The sequence below is a fragment of the Leuresthes tenuis genome, unplaced genomic scaffold (genome assembly GCF_036924035.1).
Source record: "Leuresthes tenuis unplaced genomic scaffold, fLeuTen1.0.hap1 SCAF_12, whole genome shotgun sequence".
Taxonomy (NCBI): domain Eukaryota; kingdom Metazoa; phylum Chordata; class Actinopteri; order Atheriniformes; family Atherinopsidae; genus Leuresthes; species Leuresthes tenuis.
Window position 1 is genome coordinate 30,801,872 of NW_027325366.1, and position 27,506 is coordinate 30,829,377.

General features: G+C 43.7%; 2 protein-coding genes across 6 annotated transcripts in view; both read right to left on the reverse strand.

The window, feature by feature from the left end:
• The window catches only part of map4k4 (mitogen-activated protein kinase kinase kinase kinase 4), an 81,612-nt gene extending 76,174 nt beyond the window's left edge, over nt 1–5,438 (reverse strand). For all 5 annotated transcript variants that reach the window (XM_072397478.1, XM_072397477.1, XM_072397479.1 and 2 more), the window contains exons 1-2: nt 5,137–5,438; nt 4,813–4,878 (exon numbers count right to left, since the gene is read on the reverse strand). In XM_072397478.1, coding sequence (XP_072253579.1) covers nt 4,813–4,878; nt 5,137–5,193 — 123 coding nt within the window. In that variant the 5' untranslated portion in view covers nt 5,194–5,438. The remainder of the gene's footprint in view (nt 1–4,812; nt 4,879–5,136) is intronic.
• Nucleotides 5,439–11,077: 5,639 nt separating this feature from the next.
• On the reverse strand, nt 11,078–27,282 carry lonrf2 (LON peptidase N-terminal domain and ring finger 2). The gene is made up of 13 exons (XM_072397473.1): nt 26,977–27,282; nt 25,580–26,327; nt 20,877–20,995; nt 19,918–20,040; nt 18,640–18,795; nt 16,079–16,295; nt 15,334–15,430; nt 15,097–15,211; nt 14,808–14,929; nt 14,461–14,647; nt 14,245–14,379; nt 13,978–14,127; nt 11,078–13,298 (listed from the first exon to the last, which is right to left on the reverse strand). Exons 2-13 carry the CDS (start codon nt 26,322–26,324, stop codon nt 13,140–13,142), a joined length of 2,325 nt encoding a protein of 774 aa, XP_072253574.1. The 5' UTR covers nt 26,325–26,327; nt 26,977–27,282; the 3' UTR covers nt 11,078–13,139.
• Between the last annotated feature and the right edge of the window lie 224 nt (nt 27,283–27,506).

Genomic DNA, 27,506 nt, shown 5'->3' on the forward strand with positions numbered 1-27,506 from the left:
TGAAGTATTTTTGTAGACATTTGCTTGAGCTAAAGATTAGAAGTTGGCTTAAAAATGAGCTGCATCCCAAAAAAATAAATGATTCCAGCTCACAGCTGTTGATCACATCTAAAAAGGTGCCACCTCAACAAGTTTGACGTACTCGTGTCTTCTGTGGAGCATCTGAGGGGTGATTTCATCTAAATGTGCAGACTGGGTGCCAGTTCAAATCTAAGAGATAAACAGAATGCAAACTTCTCCTGCAGTTTCTCTGATAAACTACAGGAAGGTTCCTTACATACCTCCGAAATGACAGGTTAGGAAACTGTGATTAATGCAGCGAAGCAGAGTGCAGCGCTGCATTTTCCAGCTCTGATGTGATGGCTTCACAATAAATCAGTTCCAGAGACGAGCTCAGATCACCCGCTGTGCAGTCTGACCGCTTCATTTCTATTCATCACCACTTACTTTAATTAACTGGGATGAAGTCTGCAGAAAAATGCATCGTTTTGGCTTCATACATCTTTCACATGAAGTTAGAAACCATTAGAATTTGTTACTGTGAGTATAAAGGTAAAGATGTAAGATTCTTTTAAACATTTTAAGGAAAATTATGGTTTCAAAAGTGCACTAACTGCTCTATAAAATCCTCAAACCTTGTCCCAACAACCAGTAAAGACTAGGCAACTGCTCAGTAATCTGATGCTCACAAAGAGGAGACGAAGTGTCTCCAGGAACTCATTTGATCAGCTTGTACTGCGATTAAAAAACATATCAGTTAACAACAATGGTGGAGGTCTTTGAGTGAAGAGAAACTGCTTATAGCATGACTTTTTTTCCTCAGGAAAGAAAGCTTTCAAACTGTAAAGCACGGGGGTGGAACAATTATGTTTTCCGCTTGTGTGGCAGCCAGAGGCCCGTTTCACTCACCGAGGTGAGAGTGAAACCAACAAAGTCCCTGAAACTTCAGGAAAAAAGGGTTAAAATAAGGTTTTAGCCTGGTCTTTAAGAGCAGTGGATGAGTAAAAGAGGGTTTTCCACCATTTTCAGATGTTAAATCTGGAAGTTTATAATGAAATGAAAGTAATCCACACAGATGAAGAGCACCTGAAGCACAAAGTCTGCCTAAACTCCAGAGGACAGCAGGATTTAGCTGGTTTCTCACAATCTGCTGAGACATTTCGTGTGGAAACATGACGGGGCGACAGGAACAGGGCTGTGGTTTTCTAATCTGGGCATCGCAGCAAAGCCACTAACTTCTGCTCACTGCACTGATGACTTCCGCCGTTTCACTGCTTCCTCACAAAACATCCACTGCCTGCCTCCCAAAACCAGGAGGTAAAAAGTCTGCTCCGGTCCTTAAAAATGCGTTTATTCTCTCCTTTTAGACTTTTAATAAGCTCAAAGGGCCCGAAACAATTAGAAATGCAGTTTTAAGGAAAGAGGCTGAAGGAGTCTTTAACCCAACAAGTCATAAACGGGTTAAACCATTTCCTCAGAAGGTGGGGGGGGGGATTCCCAACCCCACATGCTGACTGTGAACTTAACCCAGAGTTAAAAAACAATCCTTCATTTTCCTTCTCCTCACACCGTTTAATGGAAACAAAGACAAACTTCTTCACTCTTTGTTGCCAACATCAGTGCTGAAGCTCATTTGAAATATGTGTTTTTTTTCCCCTCGAGTCGTCTTCTGGGTTCAGATTTGATACTAAATACTGAAGTTTTTCACACTGCAGACATCACATTTAGTGGATAAATCATTTTTCCATGAAGCAAAAAGAAAAGCCAGTGAAACTATTTACAAAAGCTTAGCATCTTTACATCTACATCCCGGTTCTTCCAGCAAATACACACTGAGGTAATCCAACTCTTCGCCTGCAGCCAACCTCCCCGCCGTCTTATTTTTTCAAGCCCAACAGCTGCTGTCGGTGCGCACAGCTGCAGCGCCTCAGTCAGTCACACTCTGCAGCGATTCGTTATCCGGGGAAGCCCAGGCGATCGCCAAGTGTTGAGGATCAAGTGCACATGTGCAGAGAAAAGCACACGCAGAAAAGAAAAGAAAAGGAAAGGAAAGAAAAGAAAAGGAAAGAAAAGAAAGAAAAGGAAAGAAAAGAAAAGAAAAGAAAAGAAAAGGAAAGAAAAGGAAAGGAAAGAAAAGAAAAGAAAAGAAAAGAAAAGGAAAGAAAGAAAAGGTTCATCTTCCTTCAAACCAGCGTGGTCGTGATTCACCGGATCCTGGAGCAACTAAACCCAAAATGTCAGTTCATTTGCGTTGCAGAGTGTCAGAGCATCTCCACGCCACTTGTCAGTCGATCTGTGCGTGAACGAAACGTTTACTGCCGCCGTTATTCTCGCCGCCGGCCTGAAGGACCGGAACCTTTAGAGCAAATCAAAAGGCGAGTCATGCGTTTTCTCCCACTGCAAAAACACGGTGCTCGATTCTGAGGAGGCATTTAACTGCGCTCACAGCGGTGCAGCAGCACGGCCGCTGAGACTCGCCCCGGGGTTGGCCTCGTTGTCCACGACAGGAACGTCTGATTCAAGGCGACAATCGTTTCAGCGCAGAAAAGGTTCCACGCCGCTGGTCACTTCTGGAATCTCAAGGCAACGATACAGCAGACCTTCGGATCGTTCTGTGGACGCTGACGCCATATTGTTTCTGTGAAATCCTGTCTGCCCTCAAACATCTGAGAGACTCGTTGTTTGTTCATTACACGAGAAACTCTGATCACGATGGGACAGAAACTCACTGATTTTCAGAAACTTCCAGCCAAATAAAAGCTGCATCTTCTGACCCAGCTGTGTGTGATTCACGCTTTGTTTATGCTAGCTCGCAGATATCCACCCGTGTCGCTCCCACCCGATGCAGACAGAAGGTCTTTGTCCAGCAAAGCTAAAGGACCAACAACGGCACCAACATAAGCAAGAGCACCCACCTCTATTTCTGTGACTATATTCAAAGCTCCACTGATGCTGCGTTCAGGCTTTCATGGAAGTCACAACCCAGAGTTGATTATGACCAGGCTAGCTCTTGCTAGCAATAGCTTCACTGTGTTTTGCTCACACAAACACAACAACAGCATGTTACATGTGTGGATGAATAAATGAGACAAACTAACATACGTGTTACTGCAAAGTTTATTCATGCAGCTTCCACAGACTTATGCATGAGGCAGGAATGTTGGGAGTTAGCGAGATTTCTCTGGACTCTTAGTCAGAAAGTTATGCTTTTTTATGTTAATGCACTTTTATCCAAAGCGACTTACAGGTAGGATCTGGTCTAAGGACCCCTACTGGAGGTAGTTTGAACCCTGGTCTCCCACACGAAAGGTGGAAATCATACCACTACACTATCCAGTCCCTAATCTGCTCAAAGCATGCAGCAGCTTGCAAAAATCCAGAGGAGCACGACCAGCCGAAATGAGACCAAAGGTACCGAGACATCAGTTTTGATGCCGTTCACAAGGTCAGGAATGTCGACCAAACTTAGATTTAAAAGTGTCAGAAGCTGAAGAAGTCAGTAAAAAAAGTTCAGAACCCAAAATGGACGCTCCAACTTCTATTTAAAAACTCAACAAATCATTTCCACACGTCACTGGTGTCACAAGTCAGATTCAGGCCGACTTCTGGCTCCAAAACGACAAAGATGGCAGCCGCCAAATGCTTCGGCTTAAAAACATCAGTCAGCAAACCAAAGGATTACGTCATGGTGGCCAAGTCCATGATTCAAGTTACTAAGAGCTGAACGCTGACTGTTTTCAACACACATGGTGATACAGAACATAACCGGTGCTCAGTTTTAATTAAGCGAGTTGAACACAAAGAGTGGAACATTTTCCAGCAACAAGCCAATGAGTCAGACCCGGTTGGACACAGCTTAGCAGTGCAGCTTGGGATTCACAGTTATCTGCAAATGAGTTTGTCCAGTCAAGTAAACGCTTGCAGTTCACAGCACTGACGGAAACCCGCCCTCCTCTGATGTGACAGTGACATGAAACAAACTAATCATTTTCCCAAAAGCACACACCAGTGATCAGAAGAGACTCCACTTCACTCGGTCACATAGGAAACTAAACTAGTCCCGCTCACAATAACTTTCCAATTAAAATAGCTTATTATAAGATCTGTCTGATCCAGCAGGACCAACCCAAGTCCTCCTCAGATCTCATTTTTAACCAGGCAACAGCAGGATGGTGTCGCTGCTCGTCTTTGATGGAAAAGAAGGTGGAAATCTGGGCTGCAGAAGCACCAGGTCTCCATCAGATATGTGTGCGCGTGCGTGTGTGCGTGTGTGTGAATGGATGGATGTACAGGCCTATCCCCATTAATGCAGCACAGAGCCACTCCAGCGAAAGGCCTGCTGGGCAATGGTGTGCACAAATGCGCAATGAAACACCGCCCACCCAATGGCGCACAAGTCGGTCAGCGTGCTGAAGCCCGTCGTGCGCGGGCTGGGTTGGCCAGATCAGTGCACCGCGAAGCGTGCACTGTGCAGGGAATATTTCACAGGGGTGTGGATGTGGAGGTGGAGGGCAGGACCAAAATAGGTGTAACGTTACTGTGGGGACGTTTGCATCGATGTAATAAAGAGAATAAATAAAAATAATGGGTGGATGTGAAGCAGCTGAGAGGCCATCAGAGAGATAATCCAGGCCAGACCGCACCGGTCCAAGTCAGGCAGGGGCGGGGGTACGTTTGGCTCTTATAAACGTGTTCCTGAGTCCGTGACAGGGGGAAAAAACACATAAATGCATGTTTGTGCTTCAGTTTCCGCCAGTTTGTTCTCTGCTGGGGCTTTAACACACACATTTACAGATGGGGGCTCAAACCAACCTTGTAGACTTGTCCATAGGTACCGTTTCCGACCACTTCCACCAGCTCGAAAATCCCAGCAGGATCCTGCATTAAAAAAAACAGGCAAACACATTACAAAAATGCCTGATTAATTGGTTCCCTACTTGTAATTATGGTCGGGTTCGTTCGGTTTAACAACCGGCAGCGCCCGGCTCGCCTCTGAAGCCAGCGGATATTAGACAAAGAAAAGCCACCGCAGGGCTGTGTCAAAAACAGCATTGCTCACTACAGTGATATAATTTTATTTATTGACTGGAAAACATAAAAAAAACGAGTCCGAAAATGTCAGTGACACGCGCTCACCCTGAGGGATGCCAGGTCTATATCCACCAGACTTTTGGCCGGGGAGTCGTTCGCCATTTTCGTAAAAACGGTGATAAATCAGCGGAATAACGGCGTGTTTTTAGTCTCCTTCAGGCGGACGGCGTTTGTCTCATCCTCGTGTGGTTTGATATTAAATCCCGCTGCTGTTGTTTCCTGTCCAAGATGCGTTTTTCCCCCTCTTTCTAGTCCACGACAGAGGCTCCGCCGCTGCTACATGCCGACCTCAGAGCCTGTGCAACCGACTGCCTCCCGGAGTCCTGCCCGTCCTGCCTCCACCCTCCCTCTCCCTGTTTGAGTGTATGTCTCTCTGCCTGTATTCTCCACCCTCTCTCCCTCACATTGACTCCACATAACTCTCCGTTCCTCGCTGTTTCCTCTCCGCCCCAAACAGGGGCAGCCCAACACTTTTCTGGGGGCCCGAACCGGAGGAGGCCGCCCCCCTCAAACCCACCCAGAGAGCCGCTGTGGCTCGTTTCTTTACTGCTTACAGTAAAAAGATGGAGGCAGTTATAAATGGAATAATGATAATAATAATAAAGGCAACCATTAATTGGGTCATTAATATTTTCACGGCTTATATCCACTGAACATGTGACAAAACATTTAAGTTTATGTAACTTTGAACTGCAGAAATACATCACTATCGTAGACTTATCTGACGGTAAGTTTAGTCTATACTTTTGCAGTCTTCTTGGACTAGTTAGTGGGTCTTATGTACAGGACTTACCCATTTCAGCCGGTTAAAGACGTGGTTTTGTATATTGTTTGTCTCAGTTAAGAGCTCCAACTTTAGGATTCGGTGCCAAGTCTTTTTTCAGCAGAAATGTGTGTAACTTATTTTCTGCACCTGGACTGTGTTGGTGGAAAGTATAAGTCTCTTGTTCTTTATCTAAACTGTAAATGCTGCCAGATTTTAAAATAAAATCTCCTCTTTTCCAGTTTTTCTCCTTGCCTCCGTCTCTCTTTTTGTTTGAATGTCTCTGTCCCACGATCACAGATGGTTACAGGGCAATTAGAGCTCCTGAAATGGAAAGAAACTGCTATAAATATTTCATTGCTGCTCTCGCTGGTATCCAAACAGGCTGCACGCTAACAACATATCATGCAAGCCTGATATCAGCATCCTCTTTGCTAAGGATTTACAGTTCAGTTGGACAAATGGAAGTATTTGCCTCTGATGAGTGATGCTTGACATTAAAGCAGATATTCCATGAAGTTTCATACATTTAGACTCGTTAGATGGTGTGTATATTAATGCTAATTTGTCAGTCAGGTTACCTCAAATACTGAATTAATTGCGTCAAAACCTGCTTGGCTTTTTTGACATGTTTCCCAGCACCACAATGAGGTGGTTTTTTCTGTGTAGTGGTATGATTGTCACCTTCCATGTGGGAGATCTGGGTTCAAATCCCCTGCATGAAAGGTACTACCTCCAGTAGGGGTCCTTAGGCAAGACCCCCTTACCCTACCTGCCTACCTGTAAGTCACTTTGGATAAAAGCTTCTGCTAAAAACATAAACATAAACAACAAGCTCAGCAACGAGCTGAACTAAGATGGATAAACATGATAGCTTCTAAACGTTAGCAACGTTAGCTCACAGAGTCCTGCATTGCCCAAGTTAAGGACGTTAAATGTGTTATTCAAACCGTTTGCACAGCTTTGCGTCTCCTCTTCTCAAACATTAACTGCCTCTTGTGTAATGACTTGCAGCTCTTCAGCATTTCGGATATTCCTCTCCGTGTCACAGCACAGCAGATTTCTTCCCCTACCCTCTAAACTTCCTCTAACTCCCATCTTCTGCTGCAACTTCAATGCGTTTTCTCCTCCACAGGAATGTGTGCTGCTTTCAAACAGTTTTACAATTTCTTGTTAATGATCTCGTTTATCCAGATGTTCCTTCCACTAACTCACTTTTCACATTTTTTTGCTGTCCACAAATGCAGAAAAGGCAACATCTGTTGGCACACACAGAGGAATTACAGAATACTTACTTCCTAAATGCAACTTTTTATGGTAGCATTAACTGAACTAATGTGTCACACAGATTAGGCAAACATAATGTTAATATACAACTTCAGGTTAAAGTTACTGATTTGAATTAAAGTTTTAGCTTAAATCAGTAAAACTTGAAGATTGAACCATCAGCAGATTGATTGATGACAGGTGAGGGTGTCAGGATTGTGTATAAAAGGAGCATCCAAAGGTTTAGTCTTTCAGAGTAAGGATGGGTCTCGGCTCAATTTATCAGCAGCTAAAAAGATTCTCAGTGCAATGTTGTAAAGAAGTTTGGCTTTTCAACATCTATAATAAGGATAGTGAACAGATTCAGGGAGTCTGAGTCACGGTTAAAGCCGGGATGACTCACAAAAAGCACCAAAGAGCTGACACTGGGAGTAAAAACGCCAGGTTTATTTAAAGTCAGCAGACGTGGCGAAGCAGAGGGATCCAGGGGGATGGGAAACTCTGAGAGGAGAGGAAGATGCTTAGTGGTGATCAGAGAGGGAGATTTATCCTGGAAAGACTGTGGATTTCTTCTTACTGAGTCCAGGTTGTGTTCCAGAGTGCAGGGGAAGGCTGATGGCTGTGGGGTGAGCAGGTAGGTCTCCGGATCCACAGGAGAGTGCCAGATCCTCAGCTCACAAATCCAGAGTGGGGGGAGCAATGAAGGGAGCAGGACTGGGAACACAAAGTAAACACACAAAGGAAGGTTTTAAACACGATCTGGCAACGACTGGCTGCTCCTGCAGATCCTTAAGAAGGCGTCTTGATGAGGGCAGATGAGGAACAGGTGTGGCAGCAGCAGCTGAACCAGACTCCGCCCCAAGCCCGCCTAAGATCCAGAAACCAAACGCACACCCCAGCCAAGCATGATCGTGTCACAAGGATGGAAACCTCTGAGCCCCCAGGCAGCACTGCATGAGAAGCCATCATCACCTGCCACACTGGCTCAGGAATATCTTCCTTCTAGCAACACAGTCCGCCGCAGCATCTGGAGACTTAACCTGAAACTGGGCAGCACACGAGCAGCAAGTCAGCTGTGTGCAGAAACACGGCCGAGTTCTCTGGACTCAAACTCATCTAAGACGGAAAAAAGAAAGTCGGTGGACACGTGTTCTGTGGTCGGACGAGTCCTCGTTTCAGCTGCTTTTTGGAAAAATACCCGTCGGGTTCCACATCCAGTCAGCGTCTGCGATGGCGCAGATTTTGGAGCATGTCAGAAAACCTTCGTGCTCTTCTGAAAATGTGGTTTGCACATTGTGATGCTTTGATATCAAGCTTCCAAGTAAAAGCTGCTGCATCATGTCATGTTTGGGATAAAAAGCATTTGATGCTCTGCCCTAAAACTTCGGTCAGCCCATTTCAGCGAGTCTCTCATTAAAGGAGACGGAGGCAAAGACTTTAAAGCATCTCCCGCTGATTGAGGCTAACTGCTTTCATGTGTTATCTATTGTAGGAATATTTCAAGGATTTTAGGGTGCAAGGACATGTAAATTACAGAGTTTATTCCAGAGCAGGAAAATGCACTCAGTCTTTCAGGAAAGACTGAGAAAAAGAGGAATGTTGATTCATTCTTACAGGTTTAGATTAGATTTGATGAAGTGTTTTAACCGGCGAGCTGCTCAGATTGTTCCAGGAATAACGATGTCTTTACAAATGAGATGTAATAGAATTATAATGAGCTGTAGATGTTCAGCTATCCCCTGTACAAGGGTCAAGATTTAGTCGAGTTATTCAGCGTCAGCTGAGTCTCATTTTGCTGAATGATGTGAGGTTAACAGAAAAAGTGTCGCAGACAAGTAAGAAGAAGTTTGTGACAAAACAAGCGACCAAACTGAACCTGAAATCAGCAACATGTGGTTTAATGTCAGCCACAAACAGCTCATGTGTTGGTGTGACCGTTAAATCACCATCAGAGACAAACTCAAACAGCCCGAGACAAAGCAGAAGGGACAGCATCATCACAGGAAACACGCTTTTACAACAGTTTCTCCCCTGCTGCAGTGAGACTGATGGCAAAGGGCCGTCAGTCCTCTTGACCAATCTGCCGGGAAACGTGCAAAATCCTGAGGTGAAGCGTCTGATATTCGACTATTTTTATAGTTTAATGTTCAGTCCTTCTCATGTTTGAGTGTCCTCTGCACCTATGTACTTTAACTAATGTACAAATGGCACATAAACTTTCTCTTATCTTCTGGAGGTGAGGATGTGTTGGAGCCTGCATTTGAGTCTTTATTAGTTTAGTTGAGTTTAGTTTCCGCCTCCTGCTTCTGACGCGCTGCTTTTCCAAACACACGCACACAAACTGGGAAAACGAATAGTGATAAACACGAGTAGGTTTCCTCTTTCCTTTCTGATAGCAGCTTGCTTCTGCTTCTGTGTTTGGATGGATCAGCGTTGCGCAAACACAGTTCCTGTTTGATCCACAGCAGCTTCCTCCTCCTCTGCTGCGTGAGTTTGAGAAGACGAGTGAGTCAGGATGCTGATGGATTTTAGATGAAACCAGAGAGCAACGCTCCCTCATCACATTTATTTCCTAAAGCAGCACAGATTACAGAAAACTGCCAGGACTGAAGGTGTGTTGCTGTGTGAAAAAGCAGGAAACTCCACGACTGAGTCAAAAATATTCAGACTGAATACAGGAGACGAAGACAATCCTAACTTCAGATAGAAGACATTTAGGGGTTTCTCTTTCTGACTAATTCAGTTCTCCTCACTTCGCTTCATTCCTTCAATGAAAATTCATCTCTGGGCCATTAATGTTTTTGTTCCCCTCAGACTGAAGGTGGGGCGAGAGGAAGGCTGAAGCAAAAAGAGCACGATTGTGCTGAAAAACTCTCACCTCTCCTGCCTACATGTGGCTACAGATTAGATATATATATAAGTATATAATATAACTGCAATCTATAGGTGCGTCTTTTGCAAACTGGTGTTTTTTTGTACAACTTTAACAATTCATTTTAAATCGAATCATGCCGAGTGTCATCTCAAGGCACTTAACCTAACCCTACAGTCCAATTCAAGCCGGTTAGAATCCAATTAATTAATTCAAAATTAGTCCAATTCATTCATATAGAGCCAATTCAAAAACTGCTTCCCAGCTAAGGAAACCAACAGATTGCACTGAAACTTCTCTCCAGAAGTCCAGTCTCCCGTCCTGAGCGTGCACGAGGCGACTGTGGAGAGAAACGACTCCCTTTTAACAGGAAGAAACCTCTGGCAGAACCAGAACCAGAACCAGGAAGGGCGGCCATCCGCCTCCAGCAGCTGGGGTTCGAGAGGACAGGAAAGAGGGGACAACAAACACCGTAACACCATTCAAAGGACACCTGTTAAGACAGGGAAACACAAGTTAATGACACCGATGTTGCCAAATGTACATGATGTCATGAGAAATTAAATCAGGCTTATAGCAGCGTAACTATGGGATGTTTCAGGGTCACTTACTGTAAGTTGGTTCCACAGAGAGGGGCCTGATAACTGAAGGCTCTGCCTCCCATTATACTCCAGGTTCAGGTCATTTGTTGATCTGAACAGATCAGATATAACTGAGATGCATGTGTTGGGGCTCGTGTCACTTTGTTGTTTCACAAGCAAATGCTGCCACCGTGTGGACAACTGAAGTAACAGCAGCCAGTAACCGTCACCCTGTGCAGAGGGCAGGAGGAGATGAGGGGGGCGCTTATCGTTTAGATTACAGCAGCTGAAACAGGAAGTGAGCACTTTCTGCTCAGACATGCTCCTACTTGCATTGTGGAAGTGTGTTAATCTGTGATCTCCCCCAGGAGAAAGAACAGATCACATGACCGCAGCCCACAGTGCGAATCCTCCAACCTGCAGCCGAACACTTCCCTGCATCCCTGTAACATTTCAACACATTTCAACACGATAGAAAACACGAAACCCACAAAAATTCACTGTATGCATTTTTTTTCCTTTATTTGCAATAAAAAAAACAGGTAGAAGAGCTCCCTTTACAAACAGAGCAGGGAAATGCAGCTCCGCTCCCACTCAGAGGGTGTGACTGCAGTGGAGTCTCAAACATTTGAAAGCACAGAAATGTACAAAGAAACAATACATTCATATGCACACTAAGAATGCAATTACAGCCTCCTTTAAACAACGTAACCAGCTTCAAGTTAAGCACAAAGTAGCCTCACCGTAGAGTTACTGTAGCTCGTAAAGCACCATTTTAAGATCAGTTTAAGCCATCCCACTCCTTCCTTGCTTGCTTTTGGTCGAGCTGGAATTTTCTTGTGAACAAAAACAGTAACTTTACATTCAGTTTTTCACCAAAAACTAATTGATTTATCGCTAACATTAGCTAGCAACCCTCCCGTTGTTTCCGCGGCGTGCTAAGCAGGCTGCAGCCAGCTGCTGACCAGCAGAAGAGCTTCAAACTTTTAGCAGAAACCTTCATTTGGTTCTGTGTGCAAACTGTTGTCGCATGGCACCGTTAATCTAAATATCAGATAAATGTGGTTAACCACGCACACCAGGGTTTTCCAGGTGACACAATCGCCACGATTCATGCAAATTAAGCTAATCCACAGCTTTCCTGTGAATCCGACTAATGAACCGACATTAACGTGCTCAAATAAATTGTTCATGCAGCATTTTCTTTGAGGTTCTCGTGGCTTTGCTTCGCACCGGCTTAACTGTTACACATTTACTCTGTTTTTGAGTTTTGACTTCAATTGATTAACCCCCAAAAAAGGAGAAAAGCTTTTCAAATCAACAGCTGATGATGTAAAGTGCCAGAAAGCTATGAAAGTAAAAAAAAAAAAAGAAAGAAAAGCCAGGTTTGCACATTCAAGGATGTGAAAAACATCAAGGTGAACATATTTGTTTACAAGAAAGTCCGCTGCACACGAACTGCATTCTAGTGTGCATGTTAATGTACTGACAGTGAAAGGGACAAAGAGGTGGAAACGTTCCTTGAATAAAACATTTAAAAGGCCTCAGAGTTACATTGATATACACGGAAATTAAGATTTCACCAGACACGTACACCTACGGGAATAAGAGAGAGAAATGAATCCCTAAAAGGTTTGTATTTCGTCCCAGAGGTATGCTACAACAGGACATTCAGATTCCAGATCAGACGTGTCTAAGAGGAGGATTTTCTCAGAGCATTTTCCTCAATGCAATCAGACTTTGTGCGATAATCCAGCTTAAGTTCCATCCTAATATTTTAAAACTCCAAACTCTTCAAAAAAACACACGTGTTCGTAGTGTCGGCGCACTTTAATCACAATCTCCACACGATGGCGGTTCGCGGCGCCTTTCAGACAATCTGAGGTACTCGCCAACCGCCGGGCGAGTTTTGGCTCAGTCAGGAAGATCTAAAGTGAGGCAGCAGCGCACAGGTCTGACCTCACGTGCAATTCTGCAAATTTAGTAAGGCTGGACAATACGGAAAGAATCAACAGAAAACATCCACACACAACAGCCAGACCGGTACATTCGGGTCCCAGCTGTCGTCATGCAGAGTGAATTGTTCTTGCTTCATATCTCAGCCGGTTGCTTTCTGTTAAGACGGCTCACAGCTCCGTTCCCCTTCGGTTAAATACTGATTTCTGTGTGCAGGAAAGAGGAATTCCCCCTTCGCTTGATCCAGTCCTGCTCACAACACCAAGTCACAGCAGGTTTTTGTTCCTTCATAACGGAGAGAGAGGCAAAGCAGCCGAAAAGTGACCCTCGTCCCGGGTCAGTTTCCACCTTCAGCTGAACTGAAAACACGGGGTCGGGCGGCAGAAAATGCCTTCGAACCACACGACCGACCAGAAGATGCGCTCTGAAAGGCTACATGTTTCAGGAAGGAGTTCATGAACATCTGAGAGAAGTGACGCAGGAGTGAAGGAGTGAGTGAACGTGTTTAAATTAGTGACTGAATCAGTCCGATGGCGACTGAAGGAACAAATTAATCAACTTTTCTGAACTGCATAGATGCCCGAGCGGCTCTTTCCAAGCCGCCGGCGTATCACCGAGGCCTCTTGCGAGTCACGAAGATGAGGACCCTTCGTATGGCAATGAGGCGGCCCTTGAGGGAGGTCATGGCCAGGATGGTGAGCTGGGCTCGGTTCTCCAGTGGAAGGACAGCGAGCAGCCACCAGCACCACGCTGGACCGCTGGGACTCGCCTGCAGGAAAAGAGTAAAAAACACTTAGATTCCAGTCTTATTTCAGTTTGACTTACTTCCTGCGGTGCTTGGTCAGCTCTGCCTGTTAGTTATTCAGAAGACGGCAAACACAGCTTCCTGATCAAGAGTCAACATCGAAAGTTCCTGAAACTAAATCTTTGGCAACACAAATGGCGCCATCTGCTGGTTCCCTGGTGGAACGGCACTTTCCCACCAACCCTGTCCAGCCAGTTTAAATCCTCCCATCACACCAAGTTTATAAAGCTTCACCCTGACGGATGCTTTAATGGTGACTCGAATCATCTTTCCTTCTATTCCCAGCCTGTTCTCGCTCCATGATGCCACTTTTTCCTGCAGTGAGGAGTAAAGTACGTGGTTTTGTTACCGTTATAATGAAATAATCCTGTTTGTCTGTGTGAATTTGCGTCATGAACAGGATGTTTGTGTGTTTTCATTGATTCTGAATGTCAGTACCGGAGGCTTATTCAGCCACAGAGTAACTCGTGGTTTGGCTGAAACAATCAACACCTGAACTGTCCCTTCTTTGTCTAAAGAAATGCTGACTTTGTGAGATTTCACATCAGACATTAATAATATTCCAAAATCAATCTAAATCCTTTAGATCAGCATCTAGTGCCATCATACATTTATCCTCAGACAACGTGAAGTGTTTTCAGACCTGTGGATCTGGATCTTTGCTGGGGAGATGTCCGAAGTGGCTGAGAATCTGACTCTTCATGTTGTCTTTCAGCGAGCTGAACCAGCTGTTGGCCTGTTCGTACACAGAGTCGTGCAGCTTCAGAAGCTCTGCCAGCTCCTCCCCGTCAGCCTGATTAGAAAGAAAAGGGTGCAGAGCTCAGATCAGTCCCAGATAAAAAGAACCTGCACATCTCTTGCTTTTCTTTTCTTTTCTTTTCTCAGTTCTGTTTGAGTGACATTTGCCCACCTTCTTGTCTTCCAGGTACTCTATCTTAGCGGTGTTGTAGCCGTCTCTCTGGCCGTGGCTCAGGACTTTGAATCGGGACACACCGATGGTGTCAACAACCGAACGGCCGTCAGGAAAGAAATTCACGTCTCGCACCTGCAACACAGTTTGTGTGAAAAACCGACTGAATCTGCAGGAATCTGCGAGGATTCTCCCGTAACACGATGAAACACTGACCTGCAGCATGCAGCCGTAGTCTGCAAAGCCTTTGAGCTCATCAGCGATACACATGCCGAACTGCTTGGTGCCCGTCTCCATAGAGCGGCGAATCATGAGGCGGTAGCGCGGCTCGAACACGTGCAGCGGGCAGGGGATGGTGGGGAAGGCCATGGTGCACACGAAGATGGGCACTTCCTGGTTTAAGCTACAGAGACAGAGCAGATAATGGTATCACCCATGGTTTTATTTGCTGTTTGTAAATGTATGAGACCAGCTTTGAGTCCCACCAGAGACCCCCCCAAACAGAACCATATGGACTCTGCCACATCCCATTTCACATGGCTGTGCCTGAGTGTAAAACTCACTTGGACAGCTCCTTCATCTCCTCCTCGTGGATTTTCTTCCGCTCTGCCAGCTCGTCTCCAAGGTAACGCTGCAAGACTTCCTCCATCAGAAGGGTCTTACTGTAACCTCTGGTGGCAAGATACTAGAACGACCCAAAGCACAGTAAATATACTATTAATCACACACTATGACTGCAGATATTCCATTTACATTAGATTTACTAAGATAAACATATTAAACTTCGCTGGATCTTATCTAACATCTTCTATAAAATGTTCACGTGCGTATATGTAAAGGATGGATTTGTACCTCTGAAAGATTCTCCTTGCACAGAGGACAGTTGGAGTTGTGGTCCAGGCAGCGCTCCAGACATTTGAGGCAGAAGGTGTGACCGCAGGGAGTCGCCACAGGCTCATAGAACAACCTGAAGAACAGACCACCAAAAGCATATTACTGCTTCTGCTACAGCTACTGATTTCATGCTTCTAAATAACCGATAACTTCCTTTTAGTGTGTATGCTGGAGCATTAGGATGCGAGTATTCACCTCATGCAGAGCGAACACTCCATGTCTCCACTGTCCAGCAGCTCAGCAGGAAACATCCTTCCTCCGCAAACCGGCGCTGCCTGAACGGCGTTCTCATCTGCATGAAAAAGTCTCATCAGCAGATGTCCTCCTGCGTCCGTGTGCCGTCTTAATGACACTTAATGACCGCTTTAAACATATATTCCTCAGATCATCTGACCAAAGCCTGTTCCCGTCTCTATGGTGAGACCGGACCTGAGTCCCAGACTGTGGAGGAGTCTGAGTCACTCTCACTTTCCTGTGTTTTTGTGCCCGACCTGGTTCAGGATTCTGCTTTGTGTCGCTTTGAATGTTGATTTTACCCATTTCTTATTTCCTGTGTTGCTATTTTAAGCACATCTGAACCCAGGTTTTGAAAGGTGCTAAACAAATAAAAATTAACTCACTTGAAAAGTTAAAAGGTGCTACATAAGCAGAAGTAATTTTCTAAAAATGCAGATAAAGGTCTTATCTCTTATCTTATTTTAGTAGTAAAGCTGCATTAACTCTTCCTAGAAACTCCAGCTGGTCGTAAATAACAGCTTTATATAAGTTTTCACAAAAGTTAATGAATAAAAACTGGTTCAATACCATCATCTAGCAAACAGAACAGTCATTTTATCAGTAAAAAAAGTACAAAAACATCACAAAAATTCATGTTTACTCAGTTCTGGTTCTCAGTTAGATACTGAATCATTTTATTTCTCAATAAAACAGATTTTCCTACCAGGTCTGGGCAGTTTGGAGGGAGGGTTGAAGATTCCCGAAGGGCCATCGCTGCTGTGTTTCCTCTTAAGGCCACCAGAGGGCGCTGGCAGAGAGGCTAAAACATCAGCCAGAGTCTTGGAGCTGCCCTCCCCCTCAACAGAGTTGGACTGAACGGGGGACAGCGGGGAGAGTCTGTAGAGGTCGTCCTCACTTTTAGACACACCAAACTCTGAGTCCTGAACACGCAGGAAGAAAATGCAGTCCATGAATGTGTCAGGCGAACCAAAAAGAGTGCAAACAAAGGGAATATTTGTATTAAGTATAAAGTATTTTATCAAAAGATAACGTTACTCTAACAGCCGCTTCAAATCTATTGTTTGTGTGTAAAACTGAAAACAGACACCTTGATAAGGATCCGTTTACAATAAAAGCACCCGCAGCTCAAAGGAAAGCAAATTATACCTTACCTCCGTCTAATTACACAAATGTGCCCTTTTGGTGACAGTCGCCATGGTAACACTCACAGCGGACTCGAGCTACAGTTACAGATCGACCTTGGCATTTAACTGACCCACAGTCCTTGTCCCAGTATACACGATTGGAAGCGAAACCGAGTTCCTGAATAGATCATGTCTGACGCTGCTGCACTGTGGACTGGATGAGGAAAAGTTAAAGACATTTTGCTGCTTCTGGCTTTCTCTGTGGTGGGATCACCGCACAAATTCAGGGCTCTCGTACACCGAACATGCATGTGGAGTCAGGATCTAAAACTAAACAGCACATGAACACATCACAAAGAATGGCCAGAACGATGTGCAACGATGGAGGACCCAGAAGAGCACGAAGATTTAAAAACACAACATCAAACAGAGCTGGTGTGATAGCTTTACGTTAGCCGTTAGCTTTCTCGTGCTGAGCAGCCAATCAGAGGGAGACTGACGAGGGAGGCGATCACCAACGCTCCAGATGTGCCTGAAGCCAATTGTCAGAGACATACTGTGATACTGTGGACTGTGTGAGAAAATGTTCAGGTCAATCTGCTGCCTCGAACCTTCTCCATCGTACGTGTGAGTATAGCTGAGCTGACATGTTGTCTGCATGTAGGCTGCAGCTATAAAATGAATTCAGCATTTAGTTTCTCCCCTAGTGTGGTGTCAGCATACTCACCGATGCGTGGGGATAACCATCATTAAACAGGCAGCTATCCTGTGACTAACTAACCACACTGAGTTTGGAATATTAGTTTAAACAGTTTAACCGATGGGAGCCGAGATAAAACCTCTGCAGGTTTCAACAAGTCAAATTTAAGACTTTTTAAGACTGTAATGAATACAATTTAAGACCCATTTCACAACCAAACTGGCAAAAAAGCACAAAAGGCACAAAGGAAACTCAGAGGCCTGGAATTACTTGCAAAGTATGAATATTTTTTACAGCTCTTTCACTTAGGATTACATAATGGTTACATAAAAACACCAGAAGCCTCTCTATGGTGAACTAATATTTGTTCTACTGTTAACTTTGGAGATGACACATCGATGTCAAAACACGGGACGCCGCTTATACAGGGTTCCTACAGGTTTCTTCAAGTCGAATTCAAGTCTTTTTAAGACCATTTATATAAAAACTTAATACCTATTTCACAGACCTACCGGCAAATAATTATTTTGTTTAATTTGTTCATTTATTTCTCAAACAAATGTTATAAATGTGGACAAAAAAAAGTTTCAGCAGGCCACACAAAAGTTTGAGTAACACAGTTCAGTTCTTTTTTTAACATTGGTTACATCAGCTAGCTACTTATTCCATGCTGGGAATAAGGGGAGTAGAGAGAGTCCTGAACAACTGAATCTGAAAATTAAACTTTCATCGTTGGTCTGGACCCAAAAAGCTGCGCAGATCCACTCCAGTTGCGGTCGTAGCTGGGGGGGCTGTAGCGCTAGCAGCTAGCTGGTTTACGTTAGCTGCTTCAGGCACATTAGCAGCTAGCTGGTTTACGTTAGCTGCTTCAGGCACATTAGCAGCTAGCTGGCTAACGTTAGCGGGTTGAAATACTCCGGCGATGGGAGGAGTTTGATACTTCCCTTTTTGATAACTTCCCAAGACATTTTCAAGTCTTTTTAAGGTATTATTTCCAAATTCATAAATTCAATGCTTTTAAGACTTTTTAAGACCCCTGCAGGAACCCTGTCATATGCAACAGCAGCTTGTCGCTATGACAGAGAACATATGTCGTCAGATGTGAGTTTACGTGTGGCGGTAACGGCCCACGCGGACCAGAGATTCCCCCCCGCTTCATCAAAACACCGCAACGGAGCAATAACAGAAGAAAGATGACCTAGTTGTGCTGGATAAATCCTGACCGGGGTGCTCAGCAGGTACTTTAGTTCCTCAAAAATCGAAATAATTAAAAGCAAGTCTGACGTTTATGCATTTGTTTTAAATAAAAGTAACGTTAATACATTTTTAAGACCTTTCAAAATCGCATATAAGACATTCTATGAAATTTTAAGATAATTTTAGACATTTTAAGACTTTTTAACACCCTGTAAAGGAGCTGAATAGGGTGCGTTTGCGTACCTGTGAGGAGCAGCCTGGTTTCAACGTCAGGGGCCTCAGGGACTTGAGCAAGACGGGCGGTTTGATGAGACGGGTGGCGTGTCCTCCCTGCAGGGGGTGCAGCGGAGTTGGCATGTCCTCATTTTCAAACACGGAGGAGAACAGCTCACTGAGAACCTGCAGAACACAACAAGTCAAACCACTCTGAAGTGTAAAGTCTGCACACACAGATAAGAGACACATGAACTCTACTTTAAATCAATGAGCAACCATGGCAACCTTCACTTTTATTAATGAGTTGTGAGACTCGCTCGTCGGCACCCGACTACTGTCAGGTTTGCCATTAATCCTCCATCTCAGGTCTAACTGCAGTGTACATTTGTAAATACTATTTTACTCCATCTGCAGTTCACTGTACAATAAAGATCTCCATCTATCTATCCGACTCCAATTTTCGGCTTAATTTCATTAGAAAAACAAGACTGGACGAGGAAGGTCTTCTTTTCATGCCCTTTTTCTCGCGTTACACTGTGGAAAAGACGTGAACGATGAGGCTGAAACACCATCAAACAGCCGGCTGACAGAAAGGCTGGAGTTTGAGCTTTGGCCTCCCCTCCCCAGTCTGTTTTTTCCTCTGGTTTAAAGGGGAGTTTTCTCCACAGTGGCCTCGTGCACACTCAGGACAGGAGGTTTAAACTTTTTATCTATTGGTATCCTATGAACCGGGCTGAAATGAACGGTAGCTCTGAGCTGCCTTGAGACGTAAAGTGCAATGAAAACATTTCTATGGTTAACTTTTCAGTGAATAATAACATTTATTTTATTAGTTCAGGTTAAATCTCACTGAATGGTACAACCCGCATTCTCCCTTAGCTAGAAATGCGCTGCTGCTTTTAAAACTCCACCGATAACTCGACGACCAGCTTCCCTACATGCGTGTCCTTTGTGCAAAGGGAGGCAGGACATGTGACGAGCTGCAGAACTGTGGCTCTCTTGAAAGACACATGGGGCTATTTTGTGAGTCTAAGTGATAAAAATCTATTGGTATCTGATCCTTTACAGGGAAAATCGACCGGTATAGACATATATTTTGGTTATTTTACATAGAAAAGGAAGTCTGAGGAGCTTCTAAACACTGAATCGTGAAATATTTACTACAATAAGGTTTATTTTCTAGGTTTCGTCCACTTCGAAGGCGCCTGACAGGCAGGACGCAGGTATCACAACCTTATCGTTGACCTTAAAATGGATTTTCAACAAAGCTATCGGACACGTGTTTTGGCTGAAAACGTCTCTTACCTTCTGAGTCTCCAGTTTCACTTTGGTCCAGTCGGGCTTTAGCGCCACACACAGGAGGTACTCCTGCAAGGCCTCGTCGTTCCGGCCAGCTTTACTCAGAGCCGTGGCTTTCAGACAGTGAGCCTTTAATGAGATAAGAGAAAAACACGTGAGGGGGGGATTACAGAAATCCAATATCTGCCCCTGTATTTAAATAAAACCCTAATACTGTCGGCTACTGCTGTTAACAGAGGTTCTTATGGGAAGTGTCGGGATTGAGCAGAGTTTCTGTGACAGCTTTTATTCTTTGTCTTTTATCATTACCAACATTTAACACGTCCCTTTCTTTGGAAATATCTCTGCAGAGAAGATATTTCATCCAGTTTGGAACAAAACGATTAAGTTCAATAAGATGCTAAATTTAGAATAAATTGAGATTAATTCAATACAATTAGCAAATAAGAGTAGAAATAATTATATTTTAGAAGGAGGTCTGGTGTCTTTTGTTAGGAAATATATTCTGAGATCTATCCTGCTCACCGCCTCCTGTTGTTTTTGGACATATAAACGCCTTTATGTGCAAGCTGTTCAGCAAATATAAATCACAGAAGGCCGCCTGGATGCAGGATGTGCCCACAGTGCGATCAGCAGACTGCGACAACACGGCCATAACAGTATATGTAAGCTGGATGTTATCAGCTTACATAACAAGCTCTGCACAACAGGATAAGATAAGTCTGAAGCATAACTTTTTACATGTGACACAAAAACTGGAGGATTTGCCACATAACATAAGGTAGTGGAATGATATTTCAGTTATATTTAATGTGTTGAAAGTGATGCTTATACACTGAAGAACCTTTTTCCAGCACAAAGAATGGCTCGTTTCAAAAAAGAAAACGAACAGAGGAGCCACTTTTAACCCTCGACATCTGTCACCAGCTGATTCTGTGCTGTAGAGCGGTAAAAAGTGGACTCACCTTTGTCCACAGAGGTTTTAAGCCACACAGGATGCTGGCATCCTGCACCGCCTGGCTGAAGCTCCTCATCTCCATGTGCAGTTCAGCCCGTTGGCACAGCAGCCTGCCAGAAGAGGGCGCTGTGTACAACAGAAAGAACACAAACCAGCTCAGCGGATGGGCTTTTCTAGGTCTAGCAGAAGTAGGGCAATAATGTAACATGTGGCATCAGACCAGCGTCCTGTCTGAACACTGTGTAACGAGTCTTATAAGTGTGACATCAGTAGTGCCGGTGTACCATTACACTGGCCTCATTCAGTAATGACACCACCCCACACCTTTTAATTGCTTTGCATACAGTCAAAAACATTTCCATAAAACCTTATTTTAAGGAAAACGCAGTGGCAAAGATTTTCTTACTGTTAGCATCTTTTGTTTTTAATCGTTTTGGCTTTACTTAAAGGAAAACTAATGTATAGATGAACAGCAGGGATTTAGATGCTGTCCGGTTTATTTTTTTAGTGGATTTGAGACAGATTTGGACACACCGTCTTCCACAGTTAATAATGAAGCTAAATCTGGATGCTTAAACCTAAAAACAGAACAGAGTTTGAATATCTTGTTCGATGCTATGTTCCCTGTACGTTGTGCAGAAATACTTTCCATCATACTAGTTAAGTTTTCCCCTGATTTATCCAGAGTATTTTGCTCTGTTGGTGGCGTGACTGGACAGTTTTTGGTAGAGAAAAACAAAACTAATGCATTAAATCGGAGAAGCATCAGCCGGGTTTCAGCTTCCTGCTAATAAGTGCCACATGAGGGTTTATGTTAAAACGTTCAGAGATGTTCCAGTTGTGGAGAAAAGACCGAAGCCGTCAACATTCACCCTGAACTGCTGGCAAAGATTTTAAATCGGCTCCTTAGAAACTCATCTGCCTCCACACGTGTTTCATTTCCACTCTCCTGTTGATACTGTCGACACGTTCAAATAAACTGAACCTTAATCACAATTCTCAGTGAGCTGTAAACCAAACACAGCAACTCTCACGGCGTACTTTTGGCATCATATCCTGCGTCCTCTCTGCTCTTCTCAGAGAACACGACAGAAGAGTTTATAAATCAATACGATAATGACGGCAACACTCGAAACTTTGCAGATAAAAGTAAGGGCCAATCTTCTCAGAGTATTTGTAAATGTATGTTTTTTTACATACACTGTTAGCCGAGCTGAGCTGCTTGGTTTTTATAAAAAGTTAGAGGTAGAAAACATGTGGCAGACTGGACTTTTTAAAAACATTTCCTTAGTTTTTGTTTCTAAAAGTGAAATAAAAAAGTGGGGAAAAGATATAAGAAAACGCGTTTGTTTGCTGGTTCGTCCCACTTTGGTGGAGGCTCCAATTACACTCCGAAATATAAAAATAACAGAGCATGCCACTTCGCAGTGCTGCATTTTTCAGTGTGGTTGGAATACTGAGATGGATGAGAGGCTGGAATAAAGCTGAAGAGATCCTGCAAATGAAGTTGAATCACCGTGGTTCAGCTTTACAAAAAGCACGGCCAGCAGGGCTGAATGAAATAAGAAAAAGTGACACTTATAGTCATTTTAAAAGCTTGTTTAACAGAAAACATCATGAAATATCTGACATTTCTGAGGACAAAGAAAGCTATTGTTCCTTCCTTGATAACATTTCTTTCTTTAAACCTAAAGAGAACCGATGTGCTTCTCGCTTGAGCAAACGCCCTCCGACAAAGAGCGAACATTCAATCACGGGCATCGCAGCCACATTCCGGACAGGTAGGCTGTTTGTTTTCACAGGTGCAGCAAAGTTCACGCCCACAACGCAGGTGATGACAACGCCACGTGTGCGAGTCACCGCGGCTCCCACAGCTGTGACAACAAATCTAGTTCCAGCCATTTTCCACGCCAAAACCAACCATATTTTGGGGGTAAAATGGTCCAAACCTTGTTCATCGGTATTATTCCGTTCAGGAGTCGAATCTACTTCCTGTTTTTTCGTGAGGGGGGGGGGTAGGCTTTTCGGAGAAAAGGATTACAGCAGAACTATCTGTGCCATCTGACAGGCTGAGTAAATCTAGGAAATGGGCAATGTTCAAAAACAGGCGGCGCCTCACAGGTACATTGTGTTCGTACACGTAAGTTTGATCTGTTGAACAAGAGAGGGATGACTCACTGGAGCCTTAAGAAAAATCTCACTGAAGCCTTAAGAAAAATCTCACTGGAGCCTTAAGAAAAATCTCACTGGAGCCTTAAGAAAAATCTCACTGGAGCCTTAAGAAAAATCTCACTGGAGCCTTAAGAAAAATCTCACTGAAGCCATAAGAAAAAATCTCACTGAAGCCATGAAAAAAATCTCACTGAAGCCATAAGAAAAAATCTCACTGAAGCCATAAGAAAAATCTCACTGAAGCCTTAAGAAAAATCTCACTGAAGCCTTAAGAAAAATCTCACTGGAGCCTTAAGAAAAATCTCACTGAAGCCATAAGAAAAATCTCACTGAAGCCATAAGAAAAATCTCACTGAAGCCATAAGAAAAATCTCACTGAAGCCATAAGAAAAATCTCACTGAAGCCTTAAGAAAAATCTCACTGGAGCCTTAAGAAAAATCTCACTGAAGCCTTAAGAAAAATCTCACTGAAGCCATAAGAAAAATCTCACTGAAACCATAAGAAAAATCTCACTGAAGCCTTAAGAAAAATCTCACTGAAGCCTTAAGAAAAATCTCACTGAAGCCTTAAGAAAAATCTCACTGAAGCCATAAGAAAAATCTCACTGAAACCATAAGAAAAATCTCACTGAAGCCTTAAGAAAAATCTCACTGAAGCCTTAAGAAAAATCTCACTGAAGCCTTAAGAAAAATCTCACTGAAGCCTTAAGAAAAATCTCACTGAAGCCTTAAGAAAAATCTCACTGAAGCCTTAAGAAAAATCTCACTGAAGCCTTAAGAAAAATCTCACTGAAGCCTTAAGAAAAATCTCACTGAAGCCTTAAGAAAAATCTCACTGAAGCCTTAAGAAAAATCTCACTGAAGCCTTAAGAAAAATCTCACTGAAGCCTTAAGAAAAATCTCACTGAAGCCTTAAGAAAAATCTCACTGAAGCCTTAAGAAAAATCTCACTGAAGCCTTAAGAAAAATCTCACTGAAGCCTTAAGAAAAATCTCACTGAAGCCTTAAGAAAAATCTCACTGAAGCCATAAGAAAAATCTCACTGAAGCCTTAAGAAAAATCTCACTGAAGCCTTAAGAAAAATCTCACTGAAGCCATAAGAAAAATCTCACTGAAGCCATAAGGAAAATCTCACCGAAGCCATAAGAAAAATCTCACCGGAGCCTTAAGAAAAATCTCACCGGAGCCTTAAGAAAAATCTCACCGGAGCCTTAAGAAAAATCTCACTGAAGCCATAAGAAAAATCTCACTGAAGCCTTAAGAAAAATCTCACTGGAGCCATAAGAAAAATCTCACTGAAGCCATAAGAAAAATCTCACTGAAGCCTTAAGAAAAATCTCACTGAAGCCATAAGAAAAATACACAACAAAAATAAGTTTATAGGAAACATTAACCCAGACACTGAGGCTGTGTTTGACCTACATCATGCTAACAGCTTCTCGTATATTAACACTGTAAAATAACGCCACATTTAGCTGTATTCTCTTCTAAAAAGACAAACTATTTTATTTTCATTCGTTCAGAAAAGATTGGCCGATCACCGAATACTTGATTGTTCGTCTTTACTTGTGTCCAGTTTGTTCCTCGCAGGCTCCCGTTGTTATCAAAGAGGAACGAAGCGCATGAAAGGACACGGCCTGGATAAGAGCTGCATCTCCATCAGTGACACCATCACACATACCAGAAAGCCTCCTGCTGTCTTTATTGGGAAAACATTGGCTGGCAGACACAACACTGTGAAAGCATTCTGTCCTTCTGTCGCCACGAGTCCCTCACAGCACAGAAGGCATGAATCAATATTGATCCGGAGAGAAAAACACCTGAAATGGTGCCAACAGAACACAGGAGGAGATTCCTTCTTTAACTCATCAGTATCTTAGAAGCTTTGACACCTCACGTAGTCAACTTTCTCTGGTTCTTCATAACTGTGTGTTAGAGGCCTCTTTATGCAACATGCCAACATAACAGGTTCAAAAACACAAGCAATGATGCTAAAAATAGAGCAAACTGAGGCATTTAAAAGAAAAAAAGAAGTTATTTCATTAATGAGGTGTTGCATTTACACATTACAAACTATAGCTTTCCAAAAGATGTTATCCAACACAGCTTATGAAACAGCACCAATAAAAGGGGAGGGGTACGGTCTCTTATAACTGGGCTATGCATTCATGTATAACGCAGGGAATTATAAATACAACCAATATCTGATGATATAAGTACTAAAGAAATAACTTAAGGGGCTTTAAGGACACATCCATTATTTCCACACAGCAGCTCTGTGTAAACACTGCTGTAGCTCTCATTATAAATAGAAAATAGGGGATGAATGTGGACCTGGAAGGCAGGGGATACGATGTGTGCTACTTAGGTAATGAAGGACAATGCGTCACGTAACGCTTAACTTGGAGCAGCGCCGCATATCGGTGACACCGGGAAGTGACTCTAAAGTAGGTCAACTGTATAAACTGTGGGGTTTTAATAGTAATTTCTCACAGATAACTCATAAAAGGTGTAACATGTGTGGCTGTGCCCTCTTACCCAGGTTCACTGCTGCATTGTACTTCTCCAAAGCCTCCGAGAGGTTCTGATTTTTCCAGAAAATCTCCCCCTCGATCCAGAACCTCCGAGCTTTGCTCTCAGTTGCGAACAGTTTATCCAGCAGGCCGCTGACGACCACATTAACTCTTCGGCCATTAGGTAGTCCGTCGTTTTTGCTCAGTTTCTGCTTGCACTGTATACAATCTGTGGCAGAGTCGTCCTCCAGGCAGCGTTTGCAAAAAGTGTGTCCACACTCCACGGTGGTGGGTTCGTGGAGCAGACATTTGCAGAGGCGACAGGAAAACAGGTCCAGGACTTCATCCTCCTCACAGTCCCCATCGTCCTCACCCCCATCCTCGCCGTTGCTGCTTTTATTGTGCCCATTTAAAGTCACTGGGATGCACAGCTCTTTCTCACGCAAAGTCCGGGCGATTATGTCCACCAGGAGGGGAAGCTCCTCCGGGAGAAGTTTGCCCAAACTGGCCGCTATGCAGTACGAGTCCAGCGCCTCAGATATCCGCCCAGCGCGGGCGAGAGAGTCGGCCCTCCTTAGGCATAAGCCCCTGTCTGGTTGTTGGAGATCTGCGAGCTGGGAGCTGTAGATCTCCACGGCCAGGTTAAAGTCACCTGCCCGGTTGGCCTCCTCCGCCACCTCCAGCATTTCGGGGAAGATCCCCGCAGCTCCGGGGTTGGAGAGCGGGTGGAGGAGCAGCTCGCCCTGGTGAGACCTTACTCCAGTCTCCATCTTCTTCTCCAAAGAAGAAAAATAGGCGATAAAAAAAAATAAATAATAGAAGATTAAACGATAGTCTGACTAAAGCAGACAAAGTTTTCTACGTTTAGAAAACATACTCCAGAAGAAAAAGTTCTAACGTTAAAACAAAACCTCCACTTGGATCCGACTGGCAGTGGTGGCCATTGGAAGTAGGTTAGAGCTATTTCAGATATATAAGACCTCAACGTAATAAAATAGGCCGCCTATATAACACTGTTGTTTGTTAACAGGCCATATAAACAGTCAACTGGGCTTCATCCGGCGATAAAGCTAGCTCTGGGCTGCTTTTTCCCTGCTAACACAGGCTCAGTCCTTTATCTTGGGGTTCAGCGTTATTCAATAAGTGCTTGCCAAGAACCAACTAGTCCCCCTCAAATCTGATAACGTCTCCTGGTTATAAATAATTTACGTTTAAGACTGCATCGATTCTGAGGCGTTTAGATCAGCCGAGATCATCCTGGTAAAACCTTCCAAGTTTAGCAACTAAGAAGCTTATTTGGTCTTTCGTACAAACTCCAGCTTCAAATAGTATAAAACTCAATTTAAAAAAACTAGTTTTTAGTGTAGAATATTTAACAGGTGACAAAAGTGAAGTATAAAATTAAATATATCAACTACAGACCCGCAAGCTCCGCGGAAACCCAGCTGAGAGCCAGTTGTTTTTATATAAGAGACCACGAGAGCGCCGAAGCCGAGAGAGCTAACGTTAGTTAGCTAACACCAACTGCTCTTTTACCGCTTGTTGAACTCCAAAAACGAATTCCTTTAGACCCGACATCCCGCAGTCTTTGCATATGAATGAATCCGGGTGTCATTGTTTTCTTCTTAAAATACAAAAAAAGCCCACATGAAAACAAGGCGTACACCGAAGAAACGCCTTTCAGTCACTGGGCAGTTAGCTTCACCAGCTAAGGCTTATTTGGATTTCATATACAATTCGCCGAAGCGAGCACAAGGCGTCACGTGACACGTGTGGCGGGTTCCTATTGGACGTTTATGTGGCTCACTTATATAACATAATGACATTGTATAACCCTTCGCAGACAACAGTGAATAGCTGGCTGAGAGCGTCGGCTGAACAAGTTCACAGTAGTTTCTTTGCGTGAGGTTTCACACGTGATAACCCAACACGATGCCATCAGGTGAAATACC

What these genes read in the sequence shown, in the direction of transcription:
- lonrf2 (XM_072397473.1), bottom strand. Translation starts at nt 26,324, where the DNA reads ATGGAGACTGGAGTAAGGTCTCACCAGGGCGAGCTGCTCCTCCACCCG. An exon ending in GCAAGGAGAATCTTTCAGAG is followed by an intron (nt 14,930 to 15,096) that starts GTACAAATCCAT and finishes GGGTCGTTCTAG; the next exon opens with TATCTTGCCACCAGAGGTTA. An exon ending in ACTACGGCTGCATGCTGCAG is followed by an intron (nt 14,380 to 14,460) that starts GTCAGTGTTTCA and finishes ACTGTGTTGCAG; the next exon opens with GTGCGAGACGTGAATTTCTT.